The sequence below is a fragment of the Pteronotus mesoamericanus genome, unplaced genomic scaffold, assembly GCF_021234165.1.
Source record: "Pteronotus mesoamericanus isolate MK-2021 breed Mesoamerican mustached bat unplaced genomic scaffold, CSHL_Meso_final scaffold_85, whole genome shotgun sequence".
Classification (NCBI taxonomy): domain Eukaryota; kingdom Metazoa; phylum Chordata; class Mammalia; order Chiroptera; family Mormoopidae; genus Pteronotus; species Pteronotus mesoamericanus.
This window is the reverse complement of record NW_026555329.1, coordinates 39,571,389-39,590,266: the sequence shown is the minus strand read 5'-3', so window position 1 is coordinate 39,590,266 and position 18,878 is coordinate 39,571,389. Positions and strand designations below refer to the sequence as shown.

The following is an 18,878-nucleotide window of genomic DNA, read 5'->3' as shown; positions in this document are numbered from 1 at the left end:
ATAAAGTTATTCACTGAGTAGAAAATAGGTTTTTTTTTCAATACAAATTTTTTACAATACAGATTTTGAAATAGAATAGTGTTCAATAGCAAATCTATAGTATTTTGAACAAGCTAGACATGATGCTTTGATACGTTGATGTGTATTTGATACTGAAATATTTAAACATGTGTGTGTTTTTTTTAATAGATTATCTTTCTCAAGGAGTAGATCTTTCTGGAATCGAGGTAATAGAAAGTGATCTAATTTTTATCGCAAGAGCTCGACTTGAAGTGGAAAATCAAGCTAAACGCCTACTGGAACAGGGTGTAGAGACTCAGGTAATAAAAATATTGCCTTTTTAATGTGAAAAATATGTCACAATACAGGTGAACATTAAACTTTGAGTTTAAAAAAGTAATACATATTTTCATTGTATCACTGAAGAATTATAATTTGAATTGGGCATAAAAACACAGGAAAAATTTATCTAATATAATTTATTTAATTCTAAATATAGATTTTTTTAAAGATTTCTAATGTATAATGTATATAATACAAAATATATTTTTATATAATGTGTATTTATTTAAGTGGATAGTAACTTGTTGAGTATGCTTACTTTGTTCAAGGCCCTGGTATTCATTTAAGCCTTCAGCAGTCCAGTTAAGTTGGTATTATTGTTATTTCTCTATTAAAAATGAGGCCCTGGACCGGTAACTCAGTTGGCTGGAGAACTGTCCTGTACACCAAAGATGTCGCGGATTCGATCCTAAGTCAGGGCACATACCTAGGTTGTGGGTTCCATACCTTTCGGGGCATGTATAGGCAGCAGCCAATCAATGTTTCTCTCTTTATTTCCCCTCCCTCCGTCCCACCTTTTCTCCTTCCTTCCTCTCTCTCTAAAATCAATTAAAAACAACAACAACATATCCTCAAGTGAGGAATAAAAATTTTTTAAGAAATGAGGACACTGGGAGCTTAAATAATTTTTCCCATTTTAGTTATTTTTTGGATTTTAATTACAGTTGATGTACAATATTATATTAGTTTCAGGTGGACAATCCAGTGATTACACATTTATGTAACTTATGAAGTGATTTTTCCAATAAACCTAGTACCCATAAGACACCATATATAGTTATTACAATACTATTGACTATATTCCCTATGCTGTACTTTACATCTCCATGACTACTGTGTAACGACCAATTTGTATTACTTAACCATAATCACCTTTTTCTCCCAAACAGTAAGCCACCTCACATCTTAACTGTCAAAATTTTCTGTGTCTGTGAGTGTTTCTGCTTTGTTTATTTTTTTTAGATTGCACATATAAGTGAAATCATATGGCATTTGTCTTTCTCTTACTTCACTCAATAAAATACTTTCTAGGTCCATCCATGTTGTTGCAGATGGAAAGGTTTTATTTATTTATTTTTCTTTATGACTGAGTCATATTTCTTGTATATATCCACCATTTCTTCTTTTTTCTTTCATTTATTGATGGCCGCTTGGGTTGCTTCCATATTTTGGCGATTGTAAATAATGCTTCAGTGAACTTATGGATCCATGTTTCTTTATTTTGGTGTTTTGAGTTACTTTGGACAAATACCCAGAAGTATAATTGCTGAGTCCTTCTTTATCTCTTATTATACCTTTTGTTTTAAAGTCAAAATAGACTTTAAAACAAAAAGATGTACGTATTGCTACCCCAACTTTTCTTGTTTGTTTCCATTTTTGTGAAATACTTTTTTCCATTCCTTTATTTTTAGTCTGTGTGTCTTTTGATCTGAAGTGAGTCTCTTGTAGACAGCATATGTATGGGTCTTGTTTTGTTATTTATTAAGTCACAGTATGTGTTTTGATTGGAGCATTTAACCCATTTGCATTTAAAGTAATTGTTGATAAATATGTATTTATTGCTATTTTATTTTTCATATTTTTGATATTTTTTCATTCTTGTTGTAAGCCTTTTTGGATTTATCTTGTTTGGGACTCCTTGTACTTCCCGGACTTAAGGTGTGTATATCCTTCACCAAATTAGGCAAGTTTTCTTTTATTATTTTTTCAAATAGATGTCCAAACTTCAAACTAGAGCTGGCTGCTGCTAGTGCCAGGGCTGGGGCCATGTAGCAAGAGGTGTGGGGCATGCCAAGGCCAGATGTTGCTTGTTGGAGAGATTTTCAACAAGTGCACAGCAAAAGCCAGGACTTGTTTCAAACATGAGCTGTTTGTATGGAAAAGCCACCAGAAACAGCTTTGGTGGGCCTGCAAGTTGGGTGGGGTGGGGGTCACAGGGAATCACCAGTGCAGAAAGAACAGTGTTTGGTTGAGAGACTCAGCTATGATGCCTGTCTGCTGGTTGTGTGGTGGAGGACTCAGCCATGGAATAATAATCTCTGCCAGCACTTCTCTCTGGGAGAAAGCTATCCCTCCAGCCCTTGCTTTGAAGCCAGACAATTCCATTCCTCCCTCTATGTCCCTGGTGCCTTTTGAGGTGCTGCTCTAGCACCGGAGCTCAGAGTGGGTGAGTCCCATTAAGTCCGTGAGCAGGCTCTTTGAGAGATACACCTGGGTTTCCAGAGCCTTTTATCTCAGTCTGCCAGAATGCCGACTAGTTTTCATAGCTGATAATTATGTAGACTTCTCTTTCTGGCACTGGAACCCTGGGATTGTGGTGGGATCACTTTCCCCTCAAGGGGTATCTTCATAGCCAATTCATCGTTCCCAATTTTTAATTGCCAAATGTTTGGTGGGACCAGCCCATTCCGCATCTCCACTGCTCCTACCAGTTTTGATGTGGCTTCTTCTATATGTCCTGAGTTATAAGACTTCTGTTCAGCTAGATTTAAGGTGGTCTGAATGAAGTTGTTCTGCAGTTTAGTTGTAATTTTGATGAGGTGGTGGAAAGATCCGAGGACTGCATTTACCTACTCTGCCATCTGGACCTGGAGACAAGAGCTTACATTATGTTTTGAAGAATAGACAGCTAGTAAATGTTATAGTTTGTATTGAAATATTAACTGCTCTAAACCCAGACCTTCCACCTTTAATAATCCCTGTGCCATAATTAAAAAACAATGTTTACTTGAGATTTCTCATAAGGTGTTAATTTCCTGATGCTTAATTTTCTGAATCAGAAGAAACCCAAAGATACTAATATAGTAGAATCAACAAATCACTTGGGGTGGTGAACACATAAAACAATATACAGATGATGTATTACAGAATTGTACACCTGAAAGCTATATAATTTTATTAACCATTGTTACCCCAGTAATTTCAGTAAAAAAGAATAAAACAAATCAGATATAAATCTCAGTTCTACATTTGCATTGCACCCAGCTCTTTTCCCTATTTGTATTGGATCCAAGTATAATTATTAATACCGATTTTTATTTATATGCTTTAATCTAGGAATTTCATTTTGTGCATTTGTACTGGATGAAAATGATTTTATAAATAATTCATTAATGTAGTCTCTAAATTAGAAAGTTACTTATTTGACTTCTCATTCTTAATTGTTATAAATTAAAATATATAATTGAATATCAGTTACTGTTTGAAGTAAACTTTTAAAATTATTATATACCTAATGAAAAGATAAATTATAGATGTATAGATTGAAATACCATCATGTGACCACGACTGTGAAATCAAAACACAGTCCCAGAAAGTCCACTACAGTCCTCTCACAATTCTCTCTTTTTATTTTTGAAAGGTAACTATCATGCTAAATTTTAGCACTGGAGTTTTAGTTTTATCTGCTGCCAGTTAGATCTTAATTCTAGGTTTCACTATGAAGATAAAATAAGATACTTGTCTACATCAAATGAAAGAAGATACCTTCTTCTCAAAGAACCATTCAGTGTATTATACACCAACTTTCTTTTTTCCAGCTATGCTGAATATATTCTTTTGTGGGAATAAGAAAGAATTGACTATCTATTCCAAAGATAATCAATTGTTGAAAATCTCATTTATACATACTCTTTCCAAATATATAGTAACATAGAAATGAAAGCTTGAGAAACAAAATACAAGATCTGATAAATCATAACCAAATACTTCTCTGAAGAATTTTAACACTGAAGTTGTCATTCTCATCCTCTTCCCCTCCCTCCCTCCCTCCATTTCTCTCTCTCTCTCTCTCTCTCCCCCTCTCTCTCTCTCTGTTTTTCTCTCTCTGTCTCCCTCTCAATACTTGGATGAAAATCTCCCTACATTGGGTTTGGGAGCTTTTGTATGGATTATGAGTTGGGAATTACACTGGATGTAGTGGTATAAGTGCAATAGTTTACAGAAATTTTTTAAAAAGAAAAGAGCAGATTTATTCTACCAGATTTCATGGAGGAATAAAAACATAAAGGCCAACACTTTAGCTGTATCCATACAGGGGTTCATATTTGCATAAAGAGGCTATCAATTTTTGCATATTTAGGATCCACAGAGTTTTCAGCATCTTCTACAGTTTTGGTTAGGCAATGCTTAGTGACATATCCCAGCATCTCTCCATTGCACCTGAGAAAAGGTGAACTGACATGACTGGCAGTAGTCCCTTTACAAATTGGTTGGAACACTGAAGATGTGGATCCTGCTCTGCAGCTCAGAGTTTCTCTCATTTCCTGTTGAACCATGCACCTTGCACCTGGGCTGAGCATACAGTGTTCAAGAGGCAATAAGTCCACCTTGGCTTCCATAAAGATGTTCTTCTAAGAAAATGAACATGGATGCTTCTTTGGTATTTGGTACTAGGAGATTTCGAAGACTCACTTGCTATTTGACTCAAAGGAACATGACTGGCAGAGGGAAGAAAAAAAGACAGTTGAGCTGAAATTAGCAGTATTTAAAGACCTGCAAGAAATGAAGTAGGAAACAGCAGCTAGAGCAGCCCCTGAGTGTGCTGAGCAAATACTAACCTGGCTATTGGCACATCCATATACCACTCTGTTGAAGCCCCTATCCCAGTTCAGACTTGTTTCACTCAGTTAGGGAATACTGCAAAATGACAGCACCCTGCTCCTTTTTTTATGTTGTTGGGGAAATCCAATGAGATAATGTACCTAAAAGCATGAATAGTAAACCTGGCATAGGGTGAGCACTAGTGAAGAGATCAGGATCATAGACTATCCTGCAGCAACTTAAATAAATCTAAAAAATTTATTTAAGTGAAAAAAGAGAAAGATACATACACAGTACCATTATGTAGATTGATAATGCCAGTTTACACAATCTGTAAGAATGAATACATTCAAATAAATTAATACACATCCAATATGTTAGAACAGTTATCTATGGTGGGAGGGGTGAGGGGAGTGGTCGGTGAGAGAACAGAAATGGGAAATACATGAAACAAGAACAGGGACTGAAGACATGACAATGGAAACATTCTCAACTTTGATTAAGATAAATGTCTCTATAGAAAGTTGATATCAGTCCAGCTTATTTGGTTGCAAGAAAGATAGAAATTATCATTTCAGACAGTGCAATATCATAAGCCTTTTGTATTTTTCTAATGGTCTTATTATTACAACATTAGAGATTTAAAGCTTTACGTATATAAATTATTTAAAAATTTTTACCTGTGAATTGTTTATTGCTATGTATGTGTATGTATATGAGCACATATATCATTCATTTATGCAACTTTTAATATTTTACATATTTTAGAGTCATGGGAATGAACCAAAAATTCTAGAAAGAAAAAAGACCAAACTTTATAGAACTATAATACTATCTTTTTTTGCCACATGTGTAGTTATTAGTAAGTTTTGTTCTAATTCTGTCATAATATTCTATATTTGTGTTTTCTGGTTTTATTTGTTCATTTACATTATTTATTTTAATTTTGTGCTTGTTTTCTTTGCATTGTTTGTATATATTTCTTTAATAATATCAAGGCTTGAGTTACAATTTTAGTTTTTAAAGAGATTTTTTAAAATATTTTATTTATTTATTTTTAGAGAGGGGAAGGGATGGAAAAAGAGAGGGAGAGAAACATCATTGTGTGGTTTGACTCTCACACACCCCAAACCAGGTACCTGGCCTGCAGCCCAGGCATGTGCCCGGACTGGGAATCAAACTGGTGATCCTTTGGTTTGCAGGCCGGTGCCCAATCCACTGAGCCACACCAGCCAGGGCTAGAGATTTCTTTTATAACTATAATTGCAATACTTTGTTTCCTGTGATAATACCTATAAGACTCCATCAATAATAAAGGCAGAGTTATTATACGTTCTTTCTAATTCTTATTTCTCCCCACCGCATAATTAAAAAAAATTTTTTTCTTTGATTCTCATATATTTGACATTGTATCATTAGATATGCGATCTATCACTTGATATATTCACTTTAAATTATATATTTTGACCCTTAGGCGTTAAAAGACTAGGAAATTTATTTGTATTACCTTCTATTTTTTCTTTTGCACCCCAGTCCCACTTTATCTAGTCAGAATATTGCTGTATCATGATTTATATTAAATTCCAGCTCTGCAACAATAATTCCCTCAGCTTTAGTTTATATCTGTGTTTTAATGGATTTAATTTTCACCGCCTAATTGTTTAACGCAGATTCACTTTCATTAGTTGTCCAAAAGTCTCCCTCTGTTAGTTTAGATCAATAAGACGTGTGCAAACTATACTCCGTGAGATTTTGCATATTCAAAATCATAGCCTGCTATCATAAATTTAATTAATACCTGGGGATAAAGTTTAGATCATCTTTTTTTGAGAATTTGGGCATCATTCTGCTAGCTTCTCATAGTGCAAGGTGATGTGGAAAAAATTTTAAATACATAATCTTTATTATATATTTTTCCATTACCATTTAGTTCCCTTATACCTCCCTCTTCCCTGCAATCAACCACACTGTTGTCCATGCCCGTGAGACTTACTCCTTTTTGCTAAATCCCTCCACCCTCTCACTTCCACACCCTCACTCGCTGTCATCCTGCTCTCCATCTATGAGTCTGTCCCCATTTTCCTTGTTAGTTCAGTTTGTTCATTAGATTCTACATATGAGTGAAATCATATAGTATTTTTCTTTCTCTGACTGGATTATTTCACTTAGCACAATGTTTTCCAGGCCCATTTTCCATACTGTTGCAAAGGGTAAAATTTTCTTTTTTTACAGCTGAGTAAATTCCATTGTGTAAATGCCCAAAGTTGTTTTATGCACCCATCTACTGATGCATACTTGGGTGGCTTTCGTATCTTGATGATTATAAATAACACTGCAATCAACGTAAGAGTACTTACGTTCTTTCAAATTAGTGTTTTGGGTTCCTTCAGATATATTCCCAGGAGTGGGATCACTGGGTCCAACGGCAGATCTCTTTTTATCTTCTTGAGGCATCTCCATACTGCTTTCCACAGTGGCTGCAATATTCCGTTCAGAATTTTTGCATCTATATTCATTGGGGATATTGGTTTATAATTTTCTTCCATTTTAGTGTCTTTATCTGGTTTTGGAATCTGGATGATACTGTCCTTATAAAATGATCTTGGGAGTCTTCCTTCCTCTTGAATTTTTTGGAGTAGTTTGAGAAGGATAACTTAATTCTTCTTTAAATGTTTGGTAAAATTCAGCTGTGATGGCATCTAGTCCAGGATTTTTGTTTACTTGTTTGTTTTAATTACTGTTTCCAATTTCTTTAGGTGTAATCAGTCTCTTCAGATTTTCTTTTTCTTCTTTATTCAGTCTTGGAAGATTGTGTATTTCCAGTAACTTATGCATTTCTTCCCAGTTGTCCAGTTTGTGGCATGGAGTTGATTTTAATACTTTTTTATAACCTTTTGTATTTCTGTGGTGTCAGTTTTTACTTTTCTTTCATTTCTGATTTTGTTTATTTGGGCGCTCTCTCTGATTCTTGATGAGTGTTAAAGGTTTATTGATCTTATCTTTTTAAAGAACCAGTTGATTTCATTGATTTATTTTGTATCATTTTTTTAGACTCTATTTCATTTATTTCTGCCGTGACCTTTATTATTTCCTTTCTTCTACTCACTTTCGGCTTTGTTGTTTGCTCTTTTTCTATTTTTCAAGGTTAGATTGTTTACTTAAGATTTTTCTTGATTCTAGAGGGAGGCTTGTATTGCTATGTATTTTACTCTTAGGATGGCTTTCTCTGTGTCCCATAGATTTTGTGTAGTTGTGTACTAATTTTCATTTATTTCTTCTTTGATCTCTTTATTAACCCATTCATTGTTCAGTAACGTGTTATTTATTCTCCATGTGTTTGTGTGCTTCTCAGTTTTTTCCCTTATAATTGGTTTCTAGTTTCATGCCATTGTTGTTAGAAAAGATGCTGAATATGACTTCAGTCTTCTTCCATTTATTGATACTTGTTTTTTGTCTTAATATATGACTTCATGTACACTTGAAAAGTGTGTATTCTGCTGCTTTGAGGTGCAGTGCTTTGAAATATAAATTAAATCCATCTGTTCTAGTGTATCTTTTAGAGCTGCTACCTCCTTGTTTATTTTCTGTCGGGGAGATCTAATTGTTGGTGTCAATGGGGTGTTAAAATCCCCTACTATGACTGTATTACTGTTGATCTCTCCCTTTACGTCCATCAAGATTTGCTGTCTATATTTAGGTGCTCCTAAATATTTAGGTGTGCATAAATATTTATACGTGTTAATATCCTCTTGTTGGATCCATCCCTTTAATGTCTTTTTTTGTTTTTTATTATAGCCCTTGTATTAAAGTCTATTTTGTGTGGCATAAGTATTGCTACCCCAGCTTTTTGTTATTTTTGTTTTTATTTTCATGAAATATCTTTTTCTATCCCTTTACTTTTAGTCTATTCTTCGTTCTAAGGTCGATCTCTTGTAGACAGCACCTACATGGATCTTGTTTACTTATCCTGAGTCTTTTGATTGGAGCATTTAATCTGTTTACGTTTAAAGTAATTATGTTAGGTACATATTTTTTCCTATTTTATTTTTTATAACTGTTCCCCCCTTTTTATTTCTTCTTAATGAAGACCCTTGACCATTTCCTTTAGTACTGATTTGGTGGTAATAAAATCCTCTTTTTCTTGTCTGGGAGGCCCTTTATTTTATGTTCAATTTTAAATGATATTCTTGCTGGGTAGAGTAGTCTTGGTTGTAGGCCCTTGCTTTAAATCACTTTGAATGTTTTATGCAAAGCTCTCCTGGCCTGAAAGTGTTTCTGTTGAAAAATCGGGTGACAGCTCCCTTGTAGTTAACTAAGTGTCTTTTTCTTGCTTTAAGATTCTCTCTTTGTCTTTAATTTTTGCCATTTTAATTTTTATGCATCTCGTTGGCCTTTTTGGGTTTGTGTTGATCATGATTCTTTTTGCTTCTCGGACAGGTGTGTCTTTTTTCTTCACTACTTTAGGGAACTTTTCTTTTTAATCCTCACCAGAGGACATTTTTCATTGCTTTAGAGGCAGGGGTAGGGGAAGTAAATGAGGGGAGCAGTTGAGAGAAAGAGAGAAACATTGATGGGAGGGAAAGTATTGATCAGTTGCCTCCTGTATGCTTCCTGACTGGGGATCAAACCTACAACCTAGGTATGTGCCCTGACTGGGAGTTGGATCCACAAACTCTTGGTTCACGCGACAATGCTTCAACCAGCTGAGCGACATTGCCAGGGTAGTTTAGGGAACTTCTCAGCCTTTATTTTTCCAAGTAGGTTCTCGATATCTTGCTCTCTCTCTTCTCCTTCCAGTGCCCCTGATGTTAATGTTGTTACGCTTGATGTTGTCCCCAAAGTCCCTTAGGCCCTCCTCATTTTTAAAAATACTTTTCTTTTTGTTGTTCAGTTTGGGTGTTTTCTTTTATCTTGTCCTCTAAATTACTGATTTGGTTCTCTGCTGCTTCTAACCTGCTGTCGATTACTTCTAGTATATTCTTCATTTCAGAGACTATATTCTTAATTTTTGAGTAGGTTTTTTAATGGGCTTTTTAAATGCTTATTATCTCTTTGTTTAAGCTCTCGCTGAGATCATCCACTCATCTAAATTTTTTGAGCATTCTTATAACCATTGTTTTGAACTCTGCATCTGGTAGCTTGTTTGCTTCTATTTCATTTATTTCTTTTTCTGGGGATTTCTTTTGTTCTTTCATTTGGGGCATGTTTCTTTGTCTTCTCATTTTGACTGTCTTTTATTGTTTGTTTCTATGTATTAAATAGATTGCTATGTCTCCTCAATTTTGTTATGGTGGTCTTGTGTTGTAGGTGTGTTAACGGGGCTCAGAGGAACAATCTTCCTTTTCACCGGAGCTGGGTTCTCCAGAAATGTCCCTTGTTTGGAATATGTGAACCCTTTTGTTGTAGTTGAGTCTTGAATGCTGGTGGGTTTTTTGTGTGTGAAGTTGATCCTCAGGCTGGCTGACTGTGAGAATCAGTCCTGACCGCAGTACGTGAGCCACCGTCTGGGGGCTGCGCTCTGAACAGTCTCCAATAAGTTAACTGTAAAACTTTATTTAAAGAAAGTTAGGGCAGTTCCCTTTTTTAGCATTTTTTCCAAAATTAAAATATTTTCTACTATATACAGATAACGTCTCTTTGATTTTTCCTAGTTAATTGCTTAAATGTGTTGTATTCATTTGTGGGTTTTAGATAGTTGTAGTATTATGTAGTCTCTATTACTGTATTTAAAAATTTGTTTTTGAATACACAAAATAAATGACTTTTGATACTGAGACACTGTTGCTTTTTGTTACATAAAACATGCATAAATAAACTTCTCACCTCATGAAAGCCATACTATTTCTATATGGAAAAGATTGTCACTTTACAGAGAGCTTGACAGGATTGATAAAGTACCCCTTCTGCCAAAGTATACTGTATCACTATATTAGTAAAAACGTTCTTCAATTCTTTTTCACAAATGTATGGCTTTATCTGCAGCTCTTTCTTGATTCCTACTTCTTTCGTTTTATTTCCTTCTGATCATCAGAATCTTTCATTGACAGGAGCCAAACAGACGTCCTTATGGTGTTTTCAGGAATGCAACAGATTCTATTACCTCAGGCTCTAAGTAGCTTTCAAAAATAGGTAGTAGAGATTTTGATCTGGAGGAGTTACAGCATCACCATAGATACCAGGCCCCCACAGTGAAATGTGATATATTAATTAGAAAGATGGCTTCGACTTGTGAATTATATGCTTTCCCAGTAAATAAGAACGGGACTTTCTTTAGGTTCCAGAATGGAGGAGAATGATGTACTCACTTGTCTTTAAAATCATCAGGAAAAGGGTCTGTGTACTCAGTTCTTTCAGAGCTCAGTACCTATCTATAATCTCACCTGTTGTAAATGTTGCCAGTGCTAGAAAGTAAACATCTACAAGTTTACCTTTTCTTTTAGGCAGAAAACCTCCTTGGTTTAGCCCTTATCTAGGGCTAGACCTAGCCCTTGGTCTAGGGTCTTAGTGCTTATCAGTTATTAGCCAAAATTAGCATGACAGCTCAATCTTGATGTCCTTTCTAAGATGACAATATAGAAGTAAAGTTCAGTAGATCAATGTCAACATAGCATACAGTAAGTGATTATGGTTGTTATGAACCCTTTTTACTTTTGTAGTTAATATTTCTCAATTGTTTGTAGGATAGAGAGGATACCAATTCAAGTGAATTGTGTTGAAGATCTATTGAAGTTAACCATTTCCTACAGCTTCAAAAAGAACTTCTTGGCAAAGTTGAACACATCAATTCCTTTTGTAGTTAACTATGGTAATTTAACATGAAAAATTCTTTTTTGTTCTCTTTTTCTCTTTGGGCCCAACAAACACTAATATTATACTGAATGTCAATTGATTTGTCATGCTGAATATCTGCTTTCAGAGATCTTCCTTTCCTGTCTATAATGACTGTAAGTTTTCCTGACTGGTTTCATGAATTCCAGAACATATCTTAGAATTTGAATACACAGAAACTCTTTTGGTCCTGGTATTGTTTTGACAGTTATTAAATATAAAGTTTCAATAATTTTTAAACACTTCTATGAATCATTTTTTTTTGGTTACACAATGAACAATTTGGGGGGGAGATAAAATGAATGCAGAGGGTCAAAGTATAAACTTCCAGTTATAAAATAAATAACTAATGGACATATAAGGTACAACATTAATTAATAATGCTGTAATGTATATATGAAGTGGCTAAGAGGACAAAAAATTGTTTTAACTGTGTATGGTGATACATGTTTACTAGACTTACTGTGGTGATCATTTCACAGTGTATACAAATACTGAATCATGATGTTGTACACTGAAACTAATATGATGTTGTATGTCAATTACATTTCAATTTTAAAAATTTTGAAAGGTTGATTGTAGTCTTTTCAAGTTATACAGATCTAAAGGTTTTATATATTTGTTTAATTTACCAACCTCACTAAACTGGTTGCACCCCTCCCAGCTTCCAACATTGGTCTATTTACTCCTATCACTGTTAGCTTTCCTTATATTTAGTAGAGACCTGGTGTAAGTACATTTATATTAAATTAGATAAGTTTTATGACGTGTATAAATAATAATTTTAAAAGTTACTTGACAGTTTCTTTTTAAAAATATTTATTACACATTATAATGTTATTAATATGTACTCACATAGTGTTTTATAACTTTAAAAGATATTTTAAACTGATCATCTAAATTTTTTCTCTAAGCTTAGTCTTACACTTGTAGCTTGTACTTACTGTTTTATCCTTAAATGTGAATGGAAATTAATTTGAGCCCTTAATTTACACTCTAAATCAAGAGTTGGCAAATGATAGTCTGTGGACTCTTTTTGTATGGTCCAGGTGCCAAGAATTGTTTCTACATTTTTAAATGTTTGGAAAAACAAAAGAAAACCATATAAAAGAGACCATATGTGGTCTAGAAAACCTAAAATATTTACTGTCTCTCCCTTTAAAGAAAAAGTATTCTGATCTCTGTTTTAAATGTGTAATTGTATATTTTTTCATGGTGAGCACTTTAATATTTCCCTCCCTCCTTCTCACTCTCACCACCCTTTCCTCTTTTGCAGTTTTTCATTTATTATAGGGTCTTTTTCTATATTTATGTTTTATGCCAAATATAAAATAACACTGTTAATCTAGTTTCTATACTATATGGTCATGTTATTTGCTTGGTTTCTTGTCATGAAAACCCACAGTAACATTGGTTCCTTTGTCATTTTATTTTATTGCTATTTTATAGTGTAGATTCACATCAGATTAACTCTCTACTTTTAGCTCTAGGGTCTTTTTGCATTTTTTTTCTTTTTTTCCCCCCATTACAGTTTGCATATTGCTTTCCATAGTTTTCCAGTTAACTGAATGGCATTTCATTTTAATTCTGCCCTGTGATAATTTTTTCTATAACTGACTAAATTTTCATTGTATGTTGCGTAGAATTCTCTCATTGCTTTTTGTTTACAATTTGGTAATTTTCAATCTATGTGTAATTGTTTTTCTGTGTCTCAAAAATTCAGGATTTTTCTATTTAGGTAACTATTATGTAATTTTACTTAGTCTTATCTTGCCTCTTTTAATAGTAGTAAATACAAAAATTTTTATTTTGTAGTTCAGAAAAATATGAAGACCCAGCATCCTCTTTGGGATACTGTAGATTAATTTGCATTTTCATAGTTTTAAATAATTGGAGTCATACAGTATGTTCTTGCTTATATCTGGCTCTATTCATTCCTCGTAATTATTTAGAGATTGATCTGTGTTGTGTGCATTGGTAGTTGGGTCCATTTTTTAATTTTTAATTAGTATTCCATTTTACTGAAGTACACATTTGCTTATTCATTTATTGATGGGTATTTGGGGTTTTTTTTTCCAGTTTGGGGATATTGTAAATAAAGTTGCCCAAGTCATTGTGTTAGCATTTGTTTTTATTACTGTTGGGTGAATGACTAACACAAATAATGGTTGAGTTTTTGCAAAGGATTAAATGTTTACTTTTTAAAGAGACTAGTAGTTTTCCAAAGTGCCGCCATTATCTTACATTCCCACATCAGTAGATTAGAGTTCTGGTTCCTCCAGAGCCTCACTAAAGTTTGACGTTGGCAGTCTCTTTAAATTCTGCCCATTTTTCATTGGGCGAGTAGTAGATTCTCACTGTAGTCTTAATTTGCCCAACTTTTCAGTGCCTAGTAATGAAGGGTCTTTGCCCTGGCATTTAAAGAGTTTATTGTTTTCTTCTTATTGAATAATAAGGATTTTTTATGTATTTTGGGTACAAGTCCTTTTATATATATATATATATTTCCCCCCATCCTGTGGCTTGACATTTTTTTTTTTAGCATGATTATCGAAATGTAATTTATAAACTAAAATATTCATTCATTTAACTATTATGAGTTTTGGTAAGTTTATACAGTTCTGCCACCATACCGCAGCCCAGGCAGTTTTGTTTTGTTTTGTTTTGAAGAAAACTCTCCTCACCACACAAAGGGTTCCCTCAAGCCTGTTTGCAGTCTGTCCTTCCTCCTTCCCCAGACTCAGGCACACACCGACCGGCTTTCCCTCTCTCTAGATTTTATTTTTTTCTAAAACTTTTATGTAAATAGAACCATATAACTGGTGTAATGTTATATATCTAGTTTCTTTAACTGAGAACAGTGTTTTATTTAAGTTTATCTATTTTGTTGCATATATAAGTAGTCATTTTTATTACTGAGTATTATTCCATTAAATGGATATACACACTTTGTTTATATATTGACAGGTTGGTGGACATTAGATTTGTTACAGTTTTTGGCTGTTAAGAATGATGCTTATTTTTTACCTGCTTGACACTATCTTATTAAACAACAATATTTTTATTTTTGATAAAAGTTGGTTTATGTTTTTATTTACATGTTATATATGAAAGTTTTGCCTGCCCTAACATTGCAAAGCTTCCTTCCTTTGTTTTCATTAAAATTTTATAATTTATGTTTCAAGTTTAATTTTTATGCAATGTAAGGTTCACTTCTTTTCCATAGACATACTTAGTGTTTGAATGTCTTTTGCTGAGAAAAAGATTATTTTTTCCTACATTAAATTACTTTATTGTAATTTGTAATTCCCTTCAAACTTTCCCCTGATGGTTTTAACATTTATTGATAATTTTATCCTAAACCTTTCTATTTTATTTTATATCAGAGATTGTAAAAGAGTGATATTCAGTTTTTATTATTATTCTATTTATTGGCTGTGACTCTTCTGTAAGGATACTTGGTTACCTGAACTGCAGGGTTTTGTTTTTTTTTTAATGATGGATAAATAGTTAAATGTTGCACTTTCCTTATCAATTTACAGAGCAATGAGTTAATATAGTAGTCACATCCAGTGGTAACAGATAAAGTTTGATTTTTTTCTCTTTTGTGTGTTTCATTTTTAAAATTTATTTAATTTGATTTTTTTCCATCACCATTTAAACTTATAACCCTCTTCAACCTTCAATCACCACACTTTGTATCCATGAGTTCTTTATCTTTTTTTCTTCTTTTTTGTTCAAACCCTCCACTCCCCAGAACCCCTGACCCAGAGATATATCAACCTGCTCTCTATCGGTGAACCTGTCTCTATTTTGCTTGTTTGTTCAGTTTGTTCATTAGATTCTGCATATGAGTGAAATCATATGGCATTTGCCTTTCTCTGGCTTATTTGCCTTAGCATAATGTTCTCCATTTTTATTTCTTGATTCTTTTTATTTGCTATTGGAAAAGGTAAAATTTTCTTCAATTTTATGCCTGAGTAGTATTCCACTTTGTAAATATATCATACCTGTTTTACCCACTTACCTACTTACGGAATCTTGGTTATTGTAAATAAAACTGCAGTGACCATAGGGGTGCATATATTCTTTGAAATTAGTGTTTTAATTTCTTCGGATATATTCCCAGGAGTGGAATCACTGGGTCATAAGGCAGTTCCATTTTTAAGTTTCTGAGGTATGTCCACACTGCTTCCCACAGCGGCTGCACTAATCTGTATTCCCACCAACAGTGCAAAAGCATTCTTCTTCTCTCCACATCCTCATCAGCATTTGTTGTTTGTGGATTTATTTAAGGTACCCATTCTGACAGGTATGAGGTGATATTTCATTTTGGTTTCAATTTGCCTTTCTCTGATGATTAGTGATGTTGAGCATCTATTTCTTCATATATGTATTGGCCATCGGTATGTCCTCTATGGAAGAATGACTATTAAGGTCCTTTGCCCATTTTTAATTGAATTTTTTTTGGTGTTGAGTCATATGAGTTCTTTTTAAATTTTGGATATTAACCCCTATCAAATGTAAATTGGTGAATATTTTCTTTCATTCAGTGGACTTTTTATTTTGTTGATGGTTTCCATTGCTGTGCAAAAACTTTTCAGTTTGATGTAGTCTTGAGATTTTTCTTTTTCTTATGTTATCCTTGCCTGAGAAACTATATCAGAAAAAAAGATTGCTATAAGAAGTGTCCAATATTTTATTGTCTATGTTTTCTGCTAGGTCTTTTGTTTTTTCGAGTCTGACATTTAAGTCTAATCCGTTTGAGTTTATTCTAGCATATGGGGTAAGTATGTGGACTGGTTTCAGTTTTTTGCACAGACCTGTCCAGTTTTCTCAACACCATTTATTGACTACATTCTCTTTAGGCCATCGTATATTTTGACTCCCTTTTTCAAATATTAATTGACCATCAGTCATGGATTTATTTCTGGGTCCTAATTCAGTTCCATTGATCTATATCTTTTAAGCCAGTACCATGCTGTTTTGATTACTATGGCCTTGTATAGTTTGATATCAGGTAGCTTGATTCTTCCAGCTTTGTTCTTTCTTAAAATTACCGTTTCTATTTGGGGTCTTTTGTGATTCTCTATAAATTTTTGGAATATTCGTTCTAATTCTGTGAAAAATCGTTACTGGTATCTTGATGGGAATTGAGTTGAGACTGTACATGGCTTGGGTAGTATGGGCTTTTTAATGATGTTACCCCTTCCTATTCATGAACACTGTATATGCTTCCACTTATTTGTATCTTCTTCAGTGTCTTAAAATTTTCAGAGTACAGGTCTTTAACATTACTGGTTAAATTTATTTCTGGGTATTTTTTTCTTCTTAAAGCAATTGTGATAGGATTTTTAGTTTCTCTTTCTGATAGTTCATTATTGGTGTAATGCAACTGATTTCTGGATATTTACTTTTTATCCTGCTACTTTCTTGAATTTATTTATCAATTTTAGTAGTTTTTGGTAGAATCTTTAGGGTCCTCTATATACAGTATTATGTCAGCTACAAACAGTGATAGTTTTACTTCTTCCTTCCCAATTTGGATGCCTTTTATTTTCTTTCTCTTGTTTCAATGCAGTGGCTAGGATTTTCAGTACTATGTTGAGTAAGATTGATGAAAGCAGACATCGCTGTCTTGTTCCCAGTATAAGGCGAATGCTTGTAGTTTCTGTCCATTGAATATGATGTTGGTCGTAGGTTTGTCATATATGTTTTTTAATACATTGATGTATGTTCCCTCTATTCCCACTTGGTGAGAGTTTTTTTAAATCATAAATGGGTGCTGGATTTTATCAAATGCTTTTTTCTGTGTATGTTTATATTGATCAGGTGGTTTTTAGCCTTCATTTTGTTTATGTGGTATAACTCATTAACTGATTTGTGGATGTTGTATCAACCTTGAATCCCTGGAATAAATCCCGCTTGATCATGGTGTATGATCATTTTTATGTATTGACATATCCAGCTTGCTAATAATTTGTTGAAGTTATTAGCATTTATGTTTATCTGGATATTAGCCTATAATGTTTTTCTTTCTTTCTTTTTTTTGTAATGTCTTTATCTGGTTTTGGAAATAGGACAATGCTGACCTTGTAAAACAAGCTCCAGAGTCTTCCCTTCTCTTGAATTTTTTGGAATAGTATGAGAAGTATAACTGTTAATTCCTATTGGAAAGTTTGGTAAAATTCACCTGTGATTCCATCTAGTCCAGGACTTTTGTTTTCTTGTTGTGTTTCGATAACTGCCTCAGCTTTACTAGTTGTAATATGTCTGTTCAGATCCTCTGATTCTTTCAACTTAGTTTTGGAAGATTGTATTTTTCTTGGACTTTATCTATTTCATTTCGATTGTCCAATTTCTTGGCATATAGCTGTTCATAATATTTTCTTAAAATCCTTTGTATTACTTTGGTATCAGTTGTTACTTACCACTCATCATTTCCGATTTTATTCATTTGGGTCCTCTCTTTTTCTTGGCGACTCTGTTTTCTGGTTAAAGGTTTGTTAATCTTGTTTATCTTTTCAAAGAATGAGTAGTTGTTTCATTGATCTTTGTATTGCCTTTTTAGACTGTATTTCATATTTCAACTCTGATTTTTATATTTTCCTTTAGTTTGGGCTTTGTTTGTTGTTCTTATTCAGATTCTTTCAAGTGTAAATTTAATTTTTTTTTGAGCTTTGTTTTTTTTGTGTGTTTGTTTGTTTGTTTATTTTAATTTATTTTTTCAAATACATTTGTCTCTGCCTCTTCACCACCACTTTCCCTTGCCCCCTTCCCTCCTTCCCTCCCTCAGCTCTTCCCCTTTGGTTTTGTCCATGAGTCCTTGCCATATGTTCCTTGACTTTCCCCTTCCCTTCCTTTTCCCTGCCCCCCCCCCCCTGTTGATTTCTTTTCCTTTCGGTGTTGCTGATCTTATTTTCCTTGCAGCTTTGTATTGTTGGTTAGGTTCCGCTTATAGGTGAGATCATATGGTATTTGTCTTTTGCCCCCTGGCTTATTTCGCTTAGCATAATGCTCTCCAGTTCCAGCCATGCTGTCGCGAAGTTTAGTAGTTCTTTTTTTCTTTCTGCTGCGTAGTATTCCATTGTATATATGTACCATAACTTTTTGATCCAATCATCTACTGATGGGCATTTAGGTTGCTTCCAACACTTGGCTATTGT

The 18,878-nt window shown here is 33.8% G+C and overlaps 1 protein-coding gene across 1 annotated transcript in view; it reads left to right on the top strand.

The window, feature by feature from the left end:
* The window catches only part of COG5 (component of oligomeric golgi complex 5), a 338,428-nt gene that overhangs the window by 148,974 nt on the left and 170,576 nt on the right, over window positions 1-18,878 (top strand). Inside the window, exon 7 of the mRNA XM_054564649.1 lies at window positions 190-320. Within this exon, the coding sequence (XP_054420624.1) occupies window positions 190-320 (131 nt within the window). The remainder of the gene's footprint in view (window positions 1-189; window positions 321-18,878) is intronic.